Source organism: Paralichthys olivaceus, chromosome 22 (assembly GCF_024713975.1).
Source record: "Paralichthys olivaceus isolate ysfri-2021 chromosome 22, ASM2471397v2, whole genome shotgun sequence".
In the NCBI taxonomy this organism is placed as follows: Eukaryota; Metazoa; Chordata; class Actinopteri; order Pleuronectiformes; family Paralichthyidae; genus Paralichthys; species Paralichthys olivaceus.
In genome coordinates, this window is record NC_091114.1 from 13,390,414 (window position 1) to 13,413,846 (window position 23,433).

The following is a 23,433-nucleotide window of genomic DNA, read 5'->3' on the forward strand; positions in this document are numbered from 1 at the left end:
ACATGCTTACACAACAGAGCCTCGTCATTGATTGAGAATGTGTCTGAAAAGTGATGATCAGATAGAAATGGTCTTACCTCCATCCTTCCAGAGGACACGGGGAGAGAGAGCTGTCCTACACCGACGTCCCAGGAGTGTGGGGCAAGAGGGTCAGAGGTGAACGTGTCCTGTCTCCATCAGCACAATGGCAACAAGCAAGTAAGTCTGTTGAGGAAGGTTGCATGTTTAACACATTTATTTGAATACATAATATGAGAAATATGGTAAAAGTTTTTGACAAAGTCATCTTTCCTGAGATAAAATTGGAGGAGAAAGTCTACCTTACTTGCTGAGATCTGTTTACTCGTCTTTTTATACAGAAATACTGACACATCTTTATGTTCGTATACGTCTCCCACTCTACTGCTGTAATCCCTGTATGAGGAGGCAGTGTGTAAAGCATCAACGCCAAAAAGTCCTGAAATTTAAAATCCCTGCTTCCAAAAGGATTAGGCTTTTATTTCCCAGATGCACATAGAAATCAATCTGGCTTGTGCGAAACAGTGTGCCGTCGGCAGTATTGCAGCACGCCGACAAGTGATAGTTCCCCACTGAGTCGTAACTTAAAAAAAAAAAAAAGACCTGACACTGTAGTCCAAGTTGCATATTGGCAGAAAAAGAGAGGGAACAGCAAAGGGACAAAAGTAAAGGAGAGGAAGGGTGGAAGAGGGTGTGGGAGTGAGAAAGAGCTGAATGGAAGAGAAGAGATGGAAAGAGATAGAAAGAGGTGCAGGTCTTCACTGTATTGCTACGATCAGCAGCAAACACACCAACCTTCTCTCTCCTCATACACCCCTTCACGCTCTCCCTCAGCCGGTGCTGGACCTCAGGCCAGTTCCTGCTTCGGTTTTCTATCCATATCCTGCAGCACAGCAGCCCGGGTGGTTGACTTTGTCAGCAGGAAAACTGGTCGTGTTTCCAGGGAAATGAGGAAGACTCTCCTCAGGGAGCTGAGTCACAGGGAATCCTACCTACAGAGCCCACTGCTGACAACCACGCAGATCTGTGTGCATACATAAAACTCATGTTCCATGAAAGTCCTCAGAAAACCCCACATTTTTTATTTTTCAGTGCATGTTTGTGCACTTAGCGCATATGCATAAATAGAGAGGGGACTTTATGGTTATGAATAATGGAGGTGTACTTGAGATGCTACAGAGGTTACAGGGAGGTGAGGATGTGCTTTTCAGAAATGGTGCTCAAATTTCTGTCCATCTTGTTTCTTCTCACTTTTCTACCACCTCAACTTTTTTTCTCCTCTGTCCACTTCTACACTGGCCTGTGTGGGGTTGCACTACTACTGTTAAATATCACTTGCTATGACAACATACTATGACATATTATTACACAACACACATTTGTATGTATGATACTATATGTATTCATACACGGTCCTCAACATGTAAGCATGTGAACCCATCGGTTTGTTAGCTTCTGTTTTGAAGTTTGGCATTTTCTCCTGCGCCATCTTGGTTTTTTGAAACCAGAAGTAACCATATTTGGAGTAGCAGGGGGTGGAGCCTGACTAAGTGCTCGAGGACCCTGTACGCCCACCTACACCTGGGACCTGCACCTATTGGACGGTACTAGCTGTAGAACCCGTCATCAATGCCCCAATGCATATGGTGCTTTGTGATCTATTCTCTGCTCTGACTCTAAATAAGTAGAGTCATTTGCCTCATAGAAGCAGGAGTCGCGCTCTTTCAGGCATTTACACATTGGCGTTACTTTCTGGACCCAGAGTCTACGTCCGTTTTTATTTACAGTCTATGCATCTAACCTGTTCATTGAACCCTTTCTAATCTGATGGTGTAGTCTGAAATATTCTCAAATATGCATTGTCATTCAGGCAGTGTTTTTCTTCCATGAAAAATAAATAAGGGTGAATTTGTGTAGGTGTGTGTGTGTCTGCGTCTGTGACCCTGTCCCAGCTTGAGGCACACTTGTCAGACAAGCGGTGTCTTGAGTGTCTATGTTTTTGTCTGGGACAGAGTGCTGCAGGCTGAAAACGTTTTACCATTTCTCTCATCACATCACTTTCTTCTCTTTTTCCTTCTTGTTTTGCTTCTTTTAACTTTTTTCTCTTGCTCATCCTCCTGCTCAACTTTCTCGTCTTTAATACTGTCACAAAATCAACATTATGTAATCAGCCCTACACATGAGTGGACATGCCTTAATTTCTGTGGCAGAAATGGAACATAATATTCAGAATTATGTTTACATTCATTTAGACTCACCTAAAGCTCTGACACTTTAGATACCACTACATCCTGCACACTGAAGCTTTAAGTTAGGCCTCCATTCCTCTCTATGTCAAAGCTTATTGTATTCAACTAGAACAAGTGCCCTCTGATGAAGCAGTATCTCTATTCTTACCTGTTTCTCCTCTCTGTTTTATAGACCACAAATATGAGCATCAGTGGGACCAGCTCAAGGACAGTACTGGCTCCAGCAAACCCTTTTGCTAATGGACAAAACTCCTCAACACTCCAGGGCTCTGCCTCGTGTGCCGTACAACCAAACAGACCGGAAAACTGTAACCCACTCTTAACTTTCCAGACTCATTTACATCAGCATCGTCTTTTCCTGTCCTCCCCTCTGAAGAGGAAGCATGAAGCCCTTCAGCACCAACATAACCCTCTTCCCAAAATCAGCCTAACAAGGCGTCATCCAAAATGGAGACCACCTTGTTCCTCACAAGAAAAGACAAGAGAAAGAGTAGTCGATACCTCCGTCCCTGAACATCCAGTGGTTCCTCCAGAACCGCAGACTAAAGCCAGTCCTTTGCATGAAAAGGAAATAGTATCAGGGGTACATACACACTCAGCTGTCCCACAAACTCGACAAGAGAACAGCAAGTTTGAATCCATCAGGAATGTTTCCAAACTGACTCGAGCCGCTTTGACCTGCAAACTTCCCCAGCACAAGCGGGCCAATTATGGGCCTGACCATGACACAAATGGATCAAAACCATCCCACGAATGGGCTAAGAAGACTGAAACCCTGACATCCGACCCAAGAGTAAAGGCTTCTGGGAAACTGAGCACAAACGAGAAGACTCAAATGCTTGAGAAGTCAGAGCAGGCCAAGACACTGGTGCTAACTATGGTGTATCAGGACGGAGCCACACAGTTAGACTCGGAGCAGGTGAGCAGAGCTCACTTCTCAGTGTCTCATGACCCCCCTGGGGTCTCCACCCCCCCCTGGGAACCACTGGTCTGATGGAATTGACCGACTTAACATCCATAGGTAGCATTAAGTAATAAACTGTCAGTCATTTGTTTAAATTTATGAATTTGCTTTCAAAGCTTTTTTACAACATGCTTAAGTTAAGCAAATATCAGTAAAAGTGAAATATCTTTTTTTAATGTATATATACATACTTGCATCTCTAAAGGGAAAACAATACTGATGCTTACCATTTGCCTTCTAACTGTCCCGTGTATTGTAAAATCAGTATAAACCTTTTCTCCCTTGGTTTGCTGCTTCATTAACTGTTTGCTCGTTTTAATTTCCTTCTCTGATCCTCGGTGTAGAAGCTCCCTCCAGCAGTGTGTGGTCTCCTCGTGCTGATGATCTGGAACGATCTGGAGCGCAGCACAGTGGAGGACTCTCTGGGGCCAAACGACAGTCTGGTCTATTTAAAACTGTCTGAACAAACACCTGCATGGGCCCAACAACACACACTGCAGAGCCAGGAGCTCTTTACTAGGTCTTTGTATTAGAGATATGTGATAATGTCTATGAGTGTGTTGTGTACATCTATTTGCGCTTTTACATCCTTTAAAAAGCTTGTGTGTGTGTGTATGTGTAGGGATATGCTGCTACAGGTGCTTTCAAGACGTCAACTGGTGGTGTGTTATAAAGCCAAGGATTTGCTTCGTACGGCTCTGCAGTTTTACGAAGGAGAACTTACCTGGAAACAAGGTAGAACCCATAATAACACACATCGAGTTCCTGTTGTTCTACTTCAAACACTTCTTTGTAAGTTCACCATCAGCATTTATCAAGGAGTAAAGTCACGTTCTTTGATAAAGTGATGCTCTTTGAATATCAGACACTGTTCTTTCTTTATTCTGTTGAGTGATGTAAACTAAATAATCTACGACACACAATTGTTGAGAAAATAAAATATAGAAAACACAGACGATCAGCATTAAAACATTTTCAGATTCTGTTCGCTGAACACCTTCTTCGTCCATTTGTTTTAATCTTCAAAATATTTGATGATGATCTCTCGTCAGTATACAGTACAGATTGAATACTGTTCAGTATAATGAAGAACTTTCCTCTGTGCAGTGGCAGGCTGTCATATCCAAGACCCACAGGTGTCAGGTTGGCTGCTGGATCCTGCTGATTCCTCCTCCTGCTTCCAGGATCTTCTCAATAAACACCACAGAAGACCCAGAACAACACCTGCCCTGGGTACAAAGAGGGTTAGTTAAAATGAGAATCCAAGTAAGGTCACCTTTAGAACACATCCGTTCACTGTCACCATGGTATATGCTATTTCAGGCTGTCTTGTTGAAGGACACTTAAACAAGTCAATACTTGTTGCCCGTTGTTTTAATTAATAGACAGTGGCTGGAATTCACATTGAAAAGAAAGCTTATACACCACAAAGCCCCACTCCCTTGTACCTGGACCATCTATGCATCCCTGAGCACAAAGAGGAAGTAAATCCACTAAATCGTCTAACACTAAGAAAGCTTAATAGGGTATGCTTCCTCCATTTACTCTCTGTTTCTATCTTTGTCTGTCCGTCGTTCTCTCAGGTATCTCAGATCATCTCCAGCCTCTCATCACTCTACTGGCTTAATATGGAGCTATGCTCTAAACTACAGGTTAGCAAATGTACACATACAGACTTTTACATCCAGAAGACACAGATTACTTTACTAACTTGTGTGTCCAGAACCAGAGGCTGTGGGAGCTCTACTCCGACGTGGAGCTGAACATGATTCCTGTCCTGGCAGGTGAGGACGTCTATGTTCTCCTTTTATCATAACACCCAAACCAGGTTTTTTTCATTTATATATATATATATATATATATATTCATTAGTTCATTGGATTAGGGGTTAGTGAATGTCTGCTTGTGTTGTTTCAGCCATGGAGAGCCATCACATCCATGTGGACAAAGAGGCTCTCAAGAGAATGTCAGACCTGTTGGGGGTAAGTGGATCATCACTGCAGAGAAACACTCCTGATTTATAATTTCATGTATTTTCAGTGTTATTAATAATCAGAGCAGAAAAACTTAGTTTGAAAGGTGATATTTTTTCCACATGGCTGCTGGCAGAGGGGACAAACTTATCTACTGCAACCAGGAGTTATAAGCATTTGCTTTGTTGTTAATGTTGATTTCCCACCAGAACACAACAATGAACCAGGAGAAGTGTTCACTAATACACATTCTGCACAGAGTGATTGCAGATAGGCAAGTTATTTGATTTACCTCTAATTCACTTGCCTTGTTTTAAGTAAAACACTGCACCAGCACAGGACTGAGACAAAGCTAGTAGACTGCTCTTGCTAGTGTTCATAAGCAAATCATCTATTTATGTAAGAAAAAGCTTTTATAAAAAATATGGAGGCATAAACAGATCTTTAGTCAGAATATTCTAAATTAAGAAAGCAGAGAGGTTTTCTAAAAGTGGAAGCCTTTTTAGGTCAGAAACAAAGTATATGATGAACCAATGAATCTCCACCTCCTCCCTCTATCCACAAATCAAACCAAAATATCCAGGATACAAACCCTGCCATCTTGTGCATTATGTAGCGATCAGGGGATGAGGCAGCGCTATCCAGGTCTACAGCTGACAGTCATTTACTAAAAACAGCAAATTAACCAGAATCTTAAATCCTACGCGAAGTAAAACCTTTGTTGTGTTTATGTCAAACAGACTTAATGAAAAGCTTCCTTGAGACGCTTACTTTTTGCTGGCCTGCGCATAATTATGATGTTCAGGGTGAGCTCAGATTTGTCCTGCATCTTTTCCAAACATTTTATCTTGGCTGCTGGAAACATGGTGCATTAGGCAGCTGCTGTGTTAATGCAGATGGGAGCAAAACAGAGGGAGGATGTGGAAAAACAGAAGAGACGGCGGGAGAAGGAAAGGAAAACAGAATTTTTCCTTTCTCCTTCTTGTTGGTAGAATTAGTGATGAGGTGGGTGGATGTCCTCCGGGGACGTGTCCTGTTTACTTACAGATAAAAGAGACAAGTGATCATATTCACATACAGATGTTATGCACACATATTACTTTATACTTATACATACATACATTATACTTATAGACAAACGCACTCACAACTCTTGCATAGGACAGCAGAGTGTCATGGTGGAGAGAGAGTGTGCTGGTGTCTTGTTGTGTTGCTATAAATAGGAAGGAGAGTCTGTCTCTTTCCTTTAAGAGGCTGTGCCGCAGGAAGGAGCATCGCTGTCTGCCTCTGCCAACACACACACCGAGGCACTGAAGTTTTTGCAGTCTGCTGCAGAGCTCGGTGTGTGTCTGTGTGTATGCATGCATGTGTGCTTGTGTTTTTGTAATGTGGGCCTATTGGCGCAGACATGCTCGTCCCCACTCTGTCTTGTTGGTTTTCGTTTTATCTGAGCTGTCAAGTTCACGTGTCTGAGACAAAGCAGATGATCCCTCCTGTCTGCCACGCTGCATCTTACACGCTCATCACAACCATTTTCAAAAGTCAGTCGCACAGACGTCAATTAATAAAACACTCTTTCACCTTCTCTGTGTGTTTTTCAGACGTCGTTATCCAGATTAGATGAGATTCAGATCCTTCTGTGAACATGTCAGAAGAAAAATAACACGATCAATTTCAACACCTTTGATGCATTTGATCAAGTAATGATCCAAAATATTGGCTTTCACTATTAATCGATTAGTGGATACACCTTTTTTTACCTTGATTGATGCGTCACTAAAAAAGAAATGATGGTGCGACCTGAAGGTTTGGACCCAGATATGACACACGTGACGTCACACAGCAGAGGTTGTTCTTGTACGAATTTTCAAAAGGACCAAATAAAATCATAAAAAAAACATCTATCCATCCATCTAGTCTCCTGCCTTACCTGCTCTCTGTGTGTGTCTGTGTATATGTGTGTGTGGTTGTTCCTTACACTCACTTCTAAGGGGCGAGCATTCAATATAGATGAGGCAGTCTGGAGCCTGCTCTGGGCAGAAAGTAAGAGACAGAGAAAGAACATATTTTGGCATTGGTCTTCCAGCTCCTTGACTTTTTCCCCTTTCTCTCCTTCTCTGTCTCTTTCTATCAGTCCCACTGGTTATCTTTCTCTCTCCGCCCTCCTCTCCCTCACTGCTCTTTCATTGTGTCGGCCACTGTCCATCTCTGCCTGTCAAGTTGTCAAGTTCTGTCACTCGAATTGTCTCTCTAGATCTGACTTGTGTCTGTTTGTTGCAAAGGACATTTTTCTCTCTTGGTCCAACCCCTCTCTTCTGCTGCTCGCTCCTCTCCTCGATTTCTCTCGGTCCCTGGTTTTTCCTCTCTCCTCCTTTTTCCCCTCTTCTCACAGCACTATTTGTATCATATTACAACTAACAACATTTCCTTTAAAAGAAATGTCTCTGTCCCTCTTACGTTTCCCCCACTCAGTCACTCTGTTCCTCTTTCTTTCTGTTGTCTCTTATTTCATCACCTAAACTTCTCTTCTCCTTTTTGTTTGTCTGTTCTTGTCCCCGTTTCTCTCCTCTCTTGTTCTCTTGGTTGCTTGTCAACTTATTAAAAAAGTTTGTTTTTACTTCAGCCAGACTTGTAATGAGCTGCTGGTTGTCTGGGTGTTAACCAACTCATAAAAGCAATTAGAGAAACTGTTGGGATGAAAATCATTTGAGCAGGAATCCATTTAATTGTCACTTATTCTCTTTTCCAATTGTTATTTTTTTCATCTTCTTTATTTGCTTTTCATCATTATCTCTGGGACTTATTTAGCTTTCAGCATTTTATCAGGTGCCTCTGTCCTTCACTCTCTCTCCTATCAGTTCCTTTCCTTGCTTCTTTTTTCATATGAAAAGTTTATATCTTTTCATACTTCCTCTTCCCTTCTCTGTCTTACAACCCTATCTTTTCCATTTTTTCTCTGCCTTTCTCTGTGCTTCTGTGATAATGTGAAGTCTGTATTTCTATGCTGTTGTATATTTATATGTATGTATACGTATGTTTTTCATAAAGTGTGTATGAGTGTCTGACAATTTTTGCTAATGGGATTTTAAGCTTAAAATTTAAGTTTTGCCTTTGGCCACTGCAACAACAGAGAAATGAGAAAGTTCTGTTTTAGTTCTCTTCTCAAATTGACTCCACAGCTTTACTGCAGGGTTCATACCTCATACTTGGTGTGAGCCCCCAAGATGTTTATATATTTTACTCTTAATCCAAGCTCATGTTTGACTTTGACCCTTAAACCTTGAGTGTTCTGTCTCTGTCTCGCCTCTGCCAGACTAAGATGAAGCAGTTGGAGCAGGAGGCCCACAGAGCAGCAGGACAAATATTCCTGGTCACCAGCAACACTCAGCTTCGAACAGTGTGTATACTTTCACGTGCACATATTTGGATCACGTGTATCCTGTGTATATCCATTCTCTTGATACCGAACCAGTTTCTAGTGCAGAGAAAGTGTATGAACTGTTTACCTCTTCCTCTGTGTTGTGTTTGTATTTGTACTCTGTGCCTGTGTATGTTTCTCACTTTGTTTTTTTCAGTGTTTGTTTCACTGTTATGGATTTGTGGATATTGTGGCTTCACATTGTTTGAAGGTTTTGTTTGAGAAGCTGCGGCTCCATGAGCGCTGCGAGAACAAGAAACTTCCCAAGACCATCAACAAACAGCAGCAGTCGACATCAGAAGCCGCAGTATGACAGACACACACACACACACACACAACACACGTCAGTTTGATCCTCAAATCTCAGATGTTTCATCTAAGACCAGCTCAATCTAATTAGAAGTTTCAGTATGTGCACAGACACATTCACAAAGATTAACCCAAAGGGAAACAAGCACATAAACACTCTCACTTCATATCTTGGCACACCATTATTTCTTAGCATTTGCTAAACAGTACATTAAGAACCCGTAAATCCGGAGATACACCAGCATCTTGCCAATCCATTATATATTTGCAGTTTCAATTGAACATTACAGAAGGACAGAAGAATTTCATATAGAGTGAAAAGGACAAAATACAGCAGATTTGCCACAAAATAATATCCAGGGACAGGATTGTGTTAGACCTTCGTTTGAATTTCCTACTGAGCTCTTAAATTAACAATCTTTTCATATTCATGACTCTGACTCATTTTGTTGTAGTTGTTGCAGCTTCAGGACCTGCATCCTCTTCCAAAGATCATTCTTGAGTACAGACAGGTGAGTCATGTTTTACCTGCTTTTAATTCACGTGTCAGATTGTTTAAAAAGGGGTTTCTTTGCTCATTCATCCCACAGTCTTATCCAGATCACTTGTGAGATAGCTAGTGGGTGTAACAATTGATTCTAACACCTACCCTTGCTGTTACTACTAAAATGTCTCTATTTTTACCCCTAGATTCACAAGATCAAGTCCACTTTTGTTGATGGGATTCTCTCATGCATGATGAGTAAGGTAAGTCTGCAGCTAGTATCAGACAGTTTTACAGCAAAGCTGTGAATTGAATATCTAAAATATCAAAAATATTAATAAGGCACTCTCTCTCAAAAAGTCTACCAAACAGGATATTTCACAATTTTGTATCCCTCTACTGTTCGCTGGGAGATTTGTATTTCTTTCATCTTTCCGTCTTGTGGCTGAAACAGCGAAAAACAAGACGATCAGATCAAAACTTGAGTGTTCGCTGCAGGCATCCCACAGCTTTTGGTTTTCTTTGCTTACAGTTTGGTTCTGCATTACTACACAAGAACGGTGCTAGTGTGTTCCCAGATAAACCCATCTTGCTGTATCGAATTGGCAGAGAAGATTTTCGCACAATGTCTGGTTGTTTCGAAAGGGTGCAGCAGCTTGTGTTTGTCAATCTGTGCTTACTCAACTCTGTAAATGAGCCTGTCTGGTGATCCTGAGACCTGTTTGGCTTCTGATGGTGGTGATTCATTTGGTGCCGGAGTGTTTTTAGGGTGCAGATGAAAAAAACACATACAACAATTACTCATAACCTAGATATTAAACATATGTTGTTTCATTTTTGTATTAAAAAGTGATAAAGTGACTCTGCCTCTAACTCTGTTTACACTGCAATCTTCCTCCGAGGGTCAATTTATTTTCTACAGCACAGTTTCATAACATAGTTTCCCAGTTGTCAGGTTCATACGTTTGTCTGCAACCAGATGTCTCTATTACATCACATCAGCAGCCCGGAGCACAGTAGTGTTGTCTCAGGACCTGCCAATTGCACCAATGTAACTGGCTCCACGGTCTGTAAACAGCCTGATCAAACTGGGCCTCAGGCTGTCGCATGGCACTGCTGATGCCTGCCGGTCCGAGGAGCTGTTTCCAGGCTGAAGTGGACGAGACTCAGCTGTATGAAAACAAACTGATCACACAGCTGACTCTCTGAAATATATTCTGAGAGAAAATTATACTTGTGGTAGGCGAAATTGCAAACATTTTTATTTTTTTGGCCTCAAAATGCAGTGTAAGTCTCTATCTGATTTATTTGTATCTGACTCTGTCTCTCTCAACAACCCATCAGAACTACATTTCCTCAGCATGGTACCAGACGAGCGTTGTGACTGGGAGAATCTCGGCAAAACACCCAGTAAGTATAGCCTGTCTTCCGTTCTTTCACATTACCCTCTGTCCTCATTTCGGAGTCTTTAGCACATCGTAGAAATTGTTCCCTCGCTCCTTCGGGCTCCAACCCTGCATGTGCTGGAGCTATGGAACTATCCATGGTGCTGAACCTGAATGGGAAGTGGGTGCTGTTTGGCATCTTGCAAACCAAGTTCAAAACTCAAAACACTGTTAACTACACACTTTTGCAAATGGAAAATGTCTTAACACTAAATATAAATCTACTCTCCAATTTAAAATCAGGTAACAACAGCTCATGACAGGAACCGAGAATCAGTTCCGTGAAAACTGGACTTTAATCACTTGCGATTTTACGTATTCAGGGACAAAAAAACCTTTGGCTTGCACTAAGTGTACTGAGTTTTGAGGTGTGTTGTGTTTCATCCACGCATAACATCTGCTTGAGTTGGATTCCAACAAAACAGAAGGAGGCTGTCTGGGTTTGTATGAAACATTTCATTGTGTTCTTTCTTTCTCCACATTCTTTGCCAGCTTTTTTTTTTTTTTTTTCTGTTTTTCCTGGCTTTGTGCATATGAAGGACACCCTGAAAGGAACTCGCTTTATAGTCATTAGAAACACATGAACACACATATTCCTAAATTATTGACTTGAGATTGGCATGAAAACAGATGTTTTTAGAGGGAGGAAACTTGTTTGTGTGTGTGAGAGAGTCTGTGTGCTTTAGAATCATTAAAAGTTTTAGGATGGTATACAGGGCACATTATGGAGCAACTACCACATTCCCAGTTTATTACACTTCCAGACACAATGTGCTACAGAATACATAGATCAAGAACAGACAAACAAATGCTTTGTCTCTTTTGTACTTGTCAACTTGGATTTCACCTTCTTCCTTACTACCTCTCCCGCTCCCTGTCCCCTCGGTGTGGGGCGGTCGATAGCTCATTTCAACGTTGCCTTGTTGTCAGGGTCCAGAGGTTCTGTCTCTAAATACTGCTCACACACACACACACACACACACAGCTGTGGAGACAACTTTTCTAATCTCACATAGATTGGGGGCCGGTGTGAGCTACACAGTAAATTGATCATGCTGCTGCTAAATGATATATGACTGTTGGGCAGCTGTAATTTAACTCAGCTCTGTCCCCTCTGCTTTAATACAGGTCTGGGATTTGGCTGAGCTTCATCCCGTTTAGTGTTTATGTGTTAGTGTGGATGGCAGTTGGGTAATGTGCCATAGTTTTAATTTGTTCACAATGGAAGTGATACATAAAACAATTAAAGAGAGTCAGCTCCATATGGATATGATAGTTCTGTTTTTTATTTAGAATCTTGTTATTCTTGTTGTAAAGCTTAAGCAAAGACAGAATAAGATTCACCTCCAAAGTCAGATTACTAACCACAATTTAGAGAAATCATCTGTAGAGGGTTAGACTTTATAAACCTTTATATATGATTAACATCATGGGACAAAATAACTTGCCTGACTGATTTATTGCTTGATTGACATGAAAAGATAATTTCAGCATTAGTGATCCAGAAGAGAGAGGAGCTCCCTCCAGCCCTTTTCCCTTTCCTCAAATAAAATAATTATTCCAGCATATAAATGAAGTTCACTCATAATTATTCTCATCGTAATGTGGAGTCGTGGAATGTGCTCATAGTTCATTTTCCCTCAGTGATCACCCTCATGTCACATTCTGTTGCTTTGTTGGAAAAAGCTGCAGATTATTCAATAGTTTTTCGTTCAGGGAGAAAAGGGAGCTGCTCTGCCACTTGTACAGTTCGCATGCACGTACATATTATAATGAGCCGTGGATGTGGTTTAGCTTTCATCTGTGGGTTCAGTCAAGGTGAAGCCAGACTGCAGCAACAAAGGGGAGCCTGAATTAAAACAGGACAGCCATAGAACTGGTGCTGAGTTTAAAGCACTGCATGCAGTGAGTCTCACTGCAGAGGGATGTGGGGGGGTTCTCTCCTCTGCCTCATCTGTTTTTATCTTCTAAAAGCAAAAATCTGAGCAGCCTGCAAGCCTCAGCTTCCTTTTCTCCATCTCCAGTGTTTCCATCTCTGTCTGTTCTTTGCTTCTCCCTTTTTATTGTCATATTCTGTTTGTTTTTTCTCTATCCTCCCTCACTATTAAATTCTCTATTTTTCTTTCTCAATTTTTACTTCTCTATGTACATACCCATGTCTTTCTTGTTCTCTCATTTTCAGTGCGCTTTATTTCTTTCCGCTCTTTCCCTCATATGCACATTCTCACAAATTAACAGTTGAAATGTTCCGATACTGTTTGTCCCTTCTCAATACTGATACGCTACCTGGACTTTGCGTAGCGGCCGATACCAGTGCCTTTAAAAAGAGAACTGATATATATTACTTATATAAAGTATTTCAACATGCTACTTGACATGTATGACAGTGATGATTGCTATCATTGTTATATGACCTGGTTCAAGGTCAAATCTTTGAAAATACAAATAAATAGTGTGCAGTTTTACTTGTGCAACCTTCCAGCATGAAACATTACCAAATTGTTGCCGTTTGAGCTAGTTTACGACTGGAAATCACAAAGGCTGTTTTGAAGCAGCGATGCAGAAGATATTCTGTGAGGAAAGAAAATTGCCTTTTTATCTGGTTGAACCTAATATACTTTAAAGATGTGGTATCGGATCAATACAGAGATTTATGCACACACAGATGCTGGACCCAGCAGTATCGGAGGCATTTCCAGCGCTGATATCAGTGTCGGAACATCTCTAATTAACACTGTTAACAGTGTAATAGTTAATCCAAGTGATTCAAATAAGAGTGAACTTCCTCCCTCTATACCTCCATGTTGGTTCACTCAGATTTCTGGGTCCTTCATGCAGTACACCACTATGTATCATCTGCTCTGTGTCGTCTCGCTCTCTCCGCTTAGCTTGTGCCTGAGTCCTTTATGGCGCTCGAAGATTTATACACTCATGCCATCCACAAATGCACCAAACTCAATCACTCCCTCATGCAAATACACAGAGAACAGATGGAAACATGTGATGGGGCTGTCAGTTTCAGATTTATGACAAACTATTTTTTTCTGGTCATTATTTCTTTCCTTAACACATTTTTCTTGTGTCCACATGTTTTCACAGTTCGACTCATTAAAATCTCATAATTCAACTTAGGGAATTCTGCCTCTAGATTCAGAGCACATTTACCTCTCTCCATCATTTAACCGCTGTCTAGAGTTACAACAACTCTCCACTGATTGAATTTCTCTCATATCGTGTCCAAAAATATTTGATATGGCAAAGAGCTTTTTGTGCCTCTTCCCAAACTGCGAGCTGAGCTTCCTTTACGGCTTCTCAAGCACTTTTATGCTGGTTTAGGATTACTTTGCATTTAGTCATTAAATGTTTTTCACTCACACAAAGCCCTCCCAGGCTGATCTAAGCACTTCACTGAAGAGTGTGTCATGTTCTCTGCTGACTCACTGGCAGTGTTGAACACACTGTAGTGCATACACACAACTGAAAACACAGAAAGGGACACATTCTTTTATACATTTATGCATTTACAATATATATGCATATATTCATCATTTAATTTATCACTGTGTGAGCAGGAAACCCTTTCCCCTCTGGGTCTCAGTGCCTTCCAGTCGGTCACCTCAACAACTAATGGAAATGCTGGTTGTGGACTTTGTGGCTGCGTGCAGATCTCTCTACACTCTGCCCAGATGCGTTTTGTGGTTGCAGCGTAAATGGATATAACGTTATAGTTTGTGTGTCTGTTTGTATGTGGACACAAACAGGGAGTGTGCATAAAGACATCCATGTGTATTTGTAGTACGTGTGCATGTGTTCTGTCATTAAATTGGTGCAGCGTGATTAAATTACCCCACACCAGTTCGGAGATTCAGTCGTCCCCATCTGTTTAACAAGGCATTACTCCTCTGAGACTCGCTCTGTATCTCTGTGGGACAGATTTACACTCATGTAAGCACAGGGTAAATTTGCAGTGTGGATTTTATTCAACTTGTGCTAACACTCGGTGTGTAATTATTGGCAGATGCACTAATATATTAGTGTGAATCACTGATCAGTCCATCACTTATGATGCATGCACAGTATAATCCTGAGTCAGGAGAACGATAAGGCACACCCATGTTGTAGGAAGCAGCTCAGACCCTTTATTCACTCATGGATGTGGCTCCTGGGGAAGACCTGCCAGGGTAAAACAGTAGCTCATTAAAAAATCAGCACCTGCTGGGACTCCCAGCTGCAGTTCACTGGTGGAAATAACTTAGAGATTTCAAATCATTTACATAAACCACAGAGCAACTTTGAGAAAATACTTCTGCAGGTTTTAAAATCAACAAATTGAGTGTTGGTGCATCTTTGAAACCAATATATCAAACTAAAGATGTCCCCAAATCCACTTGTACTCAATCCCTCATACACAATATCACACACAGCCGACACATCCGTATCAGAAATCTTTCAGCGTATCAGCCCCTAAAAATCTGTAACTTTAACCACTGTGAATATTTCATCCAATGCTAACCCAGAAACATGAATTCCTGAGTCAACAGCACTAACAGGTGCTTTGTCATTGTCAGGCTCTTGTTGGGAAAATTACCAGGCTATTTTATTCCCATATTTGCACATGAGGAGGACATTAAAGAATACGAACAGCGGGTTGTTATGGAGAATAAGAAATGATGCTGCTGTCCGCGGTCTGAGTCATGGAGAAAAAACAACAGAGAAAACAAGCTCATCTGCATGATTCAGTGGCCCATTCAGAGTCAATGAGCCTGGGAGAGGGAAACACAAGTGTGTCGGGGTGTCCGGCACACAATGGCTCAGGCACATTTTCAAGCTGTGTGTCAGTGTGTGTTTGTCTTGTGTCTGACAGTGCAGGAATATTTATGTTGTGTGTTTTTTTTTTATGTGTGCAGTACACAAGTATTTGTGTCAGCTCGCTATAATTCATGCACGTTGATGTAATTAGGGGAGGAACAACAACATCAGCCAACATTTAATGGAGCCCGTCCTGTGGAGGTGCTCATGTGAATCGGTTTCTGTGTATTTTAATGTGCCGCACACACTGTACGACTGCTGTCTCGCTCTCCGCGGTTGATATCACGGCTCTTTCTGCTAAAGTACTCAAATTGTCATAAGAGCTGCCTGAGTTTCAGACATTTGGCAAACAGAATAAATCCAAGGATGTATTCTTGTGTGCGTTTGTTTGTGCACTTGTTTGGACCCTTGCCAGTCTCTCTCAGTCTGACTCCCACAGTGTCCACTAATGAACTGGTCCTCTGTTCTCCATGCACAGTTAGAGCGATAATGACCTAGCTGACACACAGAGCAGGCGTCTGTGTGTGTGTGTGTGTGTTTGTACTGAGAGTACTCTTTTTTTACTTAGATTTTAGTGTAAGACGGTCAGTTTACAAATACATGTGTGCTGAATATATAACTCTTACTGGTGGTTGGTGTGCTCAAAATGTTTTGAAATAAGCAGTCAGTCTCCGTGTTGTTGTTTTTCTGGTTGCTTTGGTTACTATCCTGTGTGGGAAGTAGCTCTGGAGACAGTTTTGGAGCTCAGTGGAAAGGGAGGGTGGGACCTGGAAGTCTCTTTTCTCTCTTAGGTTGGATTTTTAAGAGGGGATGCAGTGAATACATTTTCCCAGTGGGTGGCACCATCACTGGTAGCAACATTTCACTGGTAGTAGTTAGATTTCTGGTCACTGGTCCATTTGTTTGGAGTACACCAAAGCTGTAAGTGCTCATGTTATCACAGCATACATGCATGTCTGCATTTAACATGTTCATTATTGATTATCAGTCATGTTCCTGTTGTTAGGACCCCTGCCTTCCTGCTCGCTCTGTTTAACCTGTCATCTTTAGCAGGTGCCCGGGGGCAGGAAGTGATTGTTAGTGTAATGTAATGAAACCTGGTTAAACCTCCACCACGGCTTCACACACCAACTCTGTCCTATTCTCTCTCTCTCTCTCTCTCTCTCTCTCTCTCTCTCTCTCTCTCTCTCTCTCTCTCTCTCTCTCTCTCTCTGTCCTCAGGTGCACTCTGCAAGTTTCAGTTCATATCAATGTTTTCCTGATGCAACGCCAACGCATACAGAAGCTTTCACTCGCACATATACTCCATACACCACTGACGTAACTAACCTTCATAGTTTCAAATAGCTTACTTACTAACACTTATTTGGCATGTAAACCTAAAGTGCGGCTCCTTGCCTTGTCACAAATGTCGACGATTTGTGACAATGTGTGTGTGTGTGTGTGACAGCACGTATTGATTATGGATGTTTATTGTCTTTAGGCTCGTGTGTGTGTGTGTGTGTGTGTGTGTGTGTGTGTGTGTGTGTGTGTGTGTGTGTGTGTGTGTGTGTGTGTTAAACTGTACTGTCAGCAGTGAGCACGCTGACCTGGGCTATTATATATTTTACAATTCCTCATTCACCCCCCCTCTCTCAAACTGCAGTGATGCATGCTCGGTATAGTCCCTCTGCATCTCTGCCGTTTAATCATTCAATTCTCATTTTGTTGATACTTGTTTCTCTCTTTTATCTCTTCATCTCTGTCGATCTTTGTGTCCCACCCTTCCGTCTCTTTGATTGTCTTTGTATCCTCTTTTTCCTTCTCATCCCTCCTTTCACCCTCACAATATCTGAGGGTTTTGATTGCATATCAAAATAACATTTCCATAGGTTGTCTTCTGTTGCGTGTATTTCCTGTGCAGCACACTGTGTGTATTGTTGTATCTGTGATGTGTTGCAGTAGCAGAGAAGCGTGTGAATAAGCTGAAGGAAAAGGGTCAGAGTGTACCCTGGGAAAATTAGTGTGCTGCACAGTGTTTCGGGTCCTTCACTGTGCTCTGTACGCTATATGTCGTCTGTGTGTTTGTGTGCGTGTGTGTCCCGAGTCCTGATTTATGCTTCCGTCACTGTGCATGATGGGAAAGCTGAGCATTCACAACTGACATAGTGAGTAACCTGTCACATCACAGGGCAACACACCCACAGAGCAGACACACACACACACACACACACACACACACACATATTAGTAATTACCTGCACCTTCTGCCATTCACTCTGCCCCAAATACACACTGCAGGTTATTTATCTCACACAAAGTTTGTGTGTGTGTGTATGTGCAAAGGGGGCTGGTGCCTGGTCCCTCATGTATCGTTTCCACTGTCCACACCCTGTCACTGCAGTCCTGTCTTTTCATATTCTCTCTCTCTCCCCCCTCACTCCTTCTTGAATAATGGATGAGTAGTGGAAACAGAGAGCTGTTTCTGTTTCTCTCTGGATCTCACACAACCATGCACACTCACTGTGGGCTCCAACTACATGCACAGTTGTATTCTGAACACGATGGAAGACACTTTAGTTATTGTCTGCATGTGTGTGTGTGTGTGCGTGTGTGTGTCTCAGAGAGCAACTTTCCATGCGTCATTCTGTGTGTGTGTGTTTAAAGGGTGGTTACAGTGCGATTAACAGGAATTTAAAAGTGCTGAGTATGAACCTTCAAACGGTGTGGGAAAGCTTGTGAGCTTTCCCATTTTCCTCCTTCAGGCAGAATAAAGCTGCATACATGTAATTCTGTATGTGTTAGTGTGTGTATGTCTTTATCAGCAGCGTGTTAGATTACTCGGTGAGTCGATTCCAGGGTGGGTCGACCGCCCAGTGAGCATCAGACTATTCCTATTTTAAGACGTGGGTTTGAAAACTTCAAAGATGTGTGGTGCTGGCTGGAGTCTCAGGGTGGCTTTCTGTTTTTCTTGATCTTCTCCGAGCAAAGCAGCCAGCGCCATTTAAATGCTATAAAGGGTTTCTCCTTGTCATGGGACATTTGGATACTTGGGAATTGTAAAAAGTGTTGACTACGACAGGAGACTGGAATATTAAACTCACACATCTCTGTCATACGGTTATTATTTTGTTTTTTGCTTCAGAAGAAAAGCAGCAAAATGTGCTTTTGCCTAAAAGTAGGATCAGTTTTTTTTTTAACAGCTTGGTCTGTACTTGGGACAAAATTCAGGATATTTCAGTAGACACAGTGTATAGAGTATATGACCTCTCTCGTGTGCAAAGCTATATTAGTTCATTCAGGTTTCTTCAGTGGGGAATAAATTATCTGAACAAAATACTGTTGAAAAAGGGACGACTCATTTCCATCAAGTAATGAGAGACTATAACAGTGTCTACACACTAAATGGGACTGTATTGTCAACTTGAGCTGGCTCACAAAATGTGTTTTCTCTCCTAACTAGAATTTCCAGGCGCTGCCCAGACAGCCTCTTCAAATCACCAAGAAGCAGTACATCCACGGTAAGGCATGGCTGTCAGGGATGTATCACATCGTCCGTGACTGCACTTTAATGTCAGCCTAAGTGGACGTGCCCCTTGTGCAAACTCCTGGTCCATCCAAGAATGATGTCATGGGTTTATGTCATTAGATAAACGATCAGCTCCTAATTAAAGATGGCGTCTTGCAGTGTTGTGAAGTCATCTCTTATCTGCAGCGCTCCAGTTTCTACTTTCCTGAGGCGCAGGATTAGCCGCCTGACACTTTTCCCCAAGCACAGGACAAAAAAACGTATTTTTCCATTTGTTAATGAATAAAACATCGATATAAGTCCAGCCATTTGTTGGCGTTGTCAGGCCACATCGACTCTGCTTCCATTCGTAACTGTGGTGATCTCACTCTCAACTTTACACCTCTGTTTCTGTCCCCTGCTCTCTCTCTCTCTGCCTCTTTCTTTCTTTCTCTTTCTCGCTCTGTTTGAGTGATTCGTAGGTGCTAACATCAGCACTCCTGCTCCTCACTCAGATTCCCAAAACTCCCTGTCATCAAATCTTCTTCAGTCCATCCTGCACATCATCTCTACTTCTCCTCTGCCGCCTGTCATCCCCACATCAGTTATGTTCTCGTGCCTTCAGGGGAGGGGAGTTTGCAGCCTTAATCACAACTGATTACAGTGCAGTATTTGTATGTGTGTGTACTGCAGCTGCTGAAGAGGTGGTCTCACCATGCTGACAGAGGATGTGATTGTACTGGACCTCATCAGTGTGGAGTGCAGTGATAGAGTGATCCTGATTGGATTCTGATTTGTGTCTAAATGGGGCGTTTTGGCTTCACAACTTAACTAAGTTAGATGTATTGACTTTCTTTATTGCTTCACTAAGTCCCCGTCTTCTCACTGTCAGTGTTTCTCTGAGTCTGTCTCTGTCAGTGTCTGTCAACCACACAAACACACACAGAATGTATTTATTATTACAATTTATGTGTTGTGATCGGCTGTGACACACAGTAGATGCTGCTCTTTACATGGCAGGTCGATGTAGTTTGAGTTCTTTCTAGCACGACTCATAACCAGCAATTAAAAGTGCTTTGTGATAAACTAGGTTTGTGTGTGTGGGGTTACACAACTATTATTTGCTAAAGTTAATGTGCTAATTTTTTGAGTGTGATAAGTACTGAGTATATTGTATTTACCTAAAACTTGAATAACAACAGAAAATACAATAAATATTATACCTGATAATTTCATGGTTTTGATGCAGACGAACTGAAAAAAAAGTTTCACCATTTGAAATGTGAGGCCTTTTACATTTTTTTAAAATGTCTTCATCTATCAAAGCAAACAGACCTCATTCAACTACAGGTAATAGAACACACAGTGGAAACACTTTTGTTCCTGATGAAACAGACTTTGTGTTTCAAAGAGTTTAAACCTGCACAGACGTTACTGGAGGACACTAGTGCACACATTTTAAACAGCAGCGATCGAGGCGTGATGTGGTGAGGTGTTCCTCAGGGGTCTGTGTTTGGTCCCACAGGAAAGGAGGAGGAGGTGGTGACAGTTCACCCTCGAGCCATGTTCATTCCTCAGAAGGGCTACACCTTCCTTGCTGCAGGTAGGTCAATTCATAAACTCGAAACATTTCATTTTGGGATCATTTCTTTCTGCCATTTTTCCAGTTTTCTCCATAGTATACAAAGATACTTTTGTGAGAGGGATCTCATTTATGTCATTTTACTTTCGCTGACAGTGCAACTAACAAGTAAAGGCCTCACTCTTAGACTTAAGTCACTCACATGTTTTGACACAAATTGATTTTTACCATTAGCTGCAGGCCGTAACCTGAAGCAGCTGAGAAGTTCCTGTTTTACAGCTAAACCACATTAGTTCTGCATTCATGGTTCAGACTTGTGTGAATCTGTTGACAGCAGTTCATCTGAAAATTTGATAAGTGGGGCAAACACAAGATATTAAGATTTGTCTTCTTGCTGTGTTTTTGTACTTTCGTGTGTTGCATCTAATCAGCGTAACTGTTTTGCCTCAGCTATACTTGTCTTTTCAAGTTTGTAACTTACAAAAACCCTCATGTTGACACAGCCTCAGCTGGTCTGAGGTCACTTTGGGGGGTTTTGCCGGTCTGTGCTTTGCAGAGAGAGGACACTGTCAGCTTGGGAGGGCTCTTCGGGGAAGGCTGGGCGTCTGCTGGCCCTGACAGTGTGTCGCGCACTTACATAACCAGACGGATAAACCAGGGTTAGCAGGAGGACAGCAGCGAAAAAGAGAGAGGATCCCACATGTACACACAACAGGGCAGCAACACACGGACAGCATCTGGCTAACAAATACCCACAACAACCACACAAACACACTCACACATGTGTTTAGAGGCAAGGTTGTCATGGAAACAACCCCTCCTCACCCAGTTGTGTCCTCTGATGTCCTTCCCAAAGTGGAGCAACTCATACTCATCTGTGTTTGTGTGTGTTTCTTTAAACTATTATCACTTCCCAGTGTCCTAAAAGTTTAACTCAGAGACACGTCAATGTGTTTGAAAGTTGCTACCTCTGAAGAATTTTTAATTATTGTTATTATCACCATTAGTTTTAATGATTAAATTGTAATAGAATCTATTTGAAAATCATAATTCCACTTTTCAGTGATGCAGATGTTTTGACCTTCAATGCAGGACGATAAAGTCTGAAGTTAAAGGTAGATTAAAATGTTAACAGCAGTTGTAGATTTATTATTATGATTATCACGAAGTCATTTTTTAGTCCTTGCTCTGACGATTCCACATTATTTAACTTGAAGAATCTAGTTCAACCTATGGAACTATTACTTCGGCTTGTGCTGGTTTGCTTATTCTTTCTGGAAGCTTTTCTCCACCAACCCCAACCCACAAGGGACATTTCATATTCTCAATCTGCAGGTTTGAGTTGGGCTCCTAAGCTTTTTTTCTCTAACCTTCATACTCCACGCTGTACTGCAGAGCAGCACTGAGGGCTGTTCAGGCCACTGTAGCTGGAAACATTAAAGATGTATGAGACTTAGTCCCATGATATCTTAGGATGTTGTCCAACGAACTGGTGCTGGTGCCTTCTTATTTATTGTTGTTAATATCTGTAATCTAAAGCAATACATGGTGCTATCTATCTATCTATCTATCTATCTATCTATCTATCTATCTATCTATCTATCTATCTATCTATCTATCTATCTGTCTATCTTGGTTAGAGTGTAAAATATTCTATGTTTGAAATTGAACACTGCAAAAGAAAAAGAAAATCTGCCTTTACAAAGAGATTAATCAGTAAACCAATATACTAACATGGATTTTTGGGGGCTGATAAAGAGAAAACACAAATAGAACTGAATATATAGAGCAAAAATATAAACAAATACACATCTTTTCTGTATTGTTTATTCCATAAAATACACCTTTTTCTCTCGGCAAACATAAAAGCAGATATTTCTCTGAAAGGCTTATATTATTCATATATTTGAAGTGCTCTATTTATTAGGGCTACTTATTACAAGTTATTTAAATTTCTAAGTTATACATTATTTTGTTAGTAAAAATAGTAAACGCCTCTTGTTAAATTCTTAAAACCCAAACCCATGAAGTTAACAATATCTTGTCAATCAACGTTCATTGTTCTGTCAATCATCAAAATTGCTTTGGCTTTAGCTTCAATACCACGTATTGAATGTTGATAAGGATAAAGTGCCTCTTGTTTGAAAATTCACATCACAAGTGAGTGGAAACCAATAGTGAATATTCAGTTGATTAATAATGAATGTATTAATAAAACTAATCAGAGTGAGCATCTAAAAACGATATATTCTCAGTTATATAGTTTCGGTTTGAAGGGGAGACAGGATTTATCCTCTCGTTTACGGGTCTATTTAGAGTTTACTGCAGATTGGAGCTATTTCTGTATGGATCAATACAAGGATTCTTGATAGTGGCATTTTTATCACAGAGACAGGAAGAAGCAGAAGAACACATGCAAAGCCCTACCTTCATGTTTACTTTTATATTTCATACATTTGATTTTACAGGATTCATCCCCATAATCTCTCTTTCTTTTTATTCATGCCAGTTTCACACTCTCTTTCTACACACACACACACACACACACACACAGATCTTGGTCAGCAATATGTTTCCAAGGCCGGTGGCCATGCTCGGAGGAAATGTGATCGGGCTCATAAAACATTGATGGGATGATATCTTTAGAAACTCCCTCCTTCACCTCATCACAACCAAAGCCGGTCATCTCTTCCCC

The 23,433-nt window shown here is 41.4% G+C and overlaps 1 protein-coding gene across 3 annotated transcripts in view; it reads left to right on the forward strand.

Annotated features, from left to right (window-relative positions):
- LOC109644133 (DNA polymerase nu-like) overlaps nt 1-23,433 on the forward strand; it is a 45,739-nt gene that overhangs the window by 8,176 nt on the left and 14,130 nt on the right. The window contains exons 6-20 of one of the 3 annotated variants that reach the window (XM_069519137.1): nt 92-198; nt 2,440-3,186; nt 3,576-3,751; nt 3,854-3,966; nt 4,339-4,475; nt 4,815-4,883; nt 4,955-5,015; nt 5,149-5,213; nt 8,518-8,601; nt 8,834-8,929; nt 9,387-9,443; nt 9,622-9,678; nt 10,760-10,825; nt 19,112-19,169; nt 20,682-20,759. In XM_069519137.1, coding sequence (XP_069375238.1) covers nt 92-198; nt 2,440-3,186; nt 3,576-3,751; nt 3,854-3,966; nt 4,339-4,475; nt 4,815-4,883; nt 4,955-5,015; nt 5,149-5,213; nt 8,518-8,601; nt 8,834-8,929; nt 9,387-9,443; nt 9,622-9,678; nt 10,760-10,825; nt 19,112-19,169; nt 20,682-20,759 — 1,971 coding nt within the window. Of the gene's footprint in view, nt 1-91; nt 199-2,439; nt 3,187-3,575; nt 3,752-3,853; nt 3,967-4,338; nt 4,476-4,814; nt 4,884-4,954; nt 5,016-5,148; nt 5,214-6,805; nt 7,100-8,517; nt 8,602-8,833; nt 8,930-9,386; nt 9,444-9,621; nt 9,679-10,759; nt 10,826-19,111; nt 19,170-20,681; nt 20,760-23,433 lie in introns of those variants that run through there. The other 2 variants (XM_069519139.1, XM_069519138.1) reach the window with 2 other exon arrangements.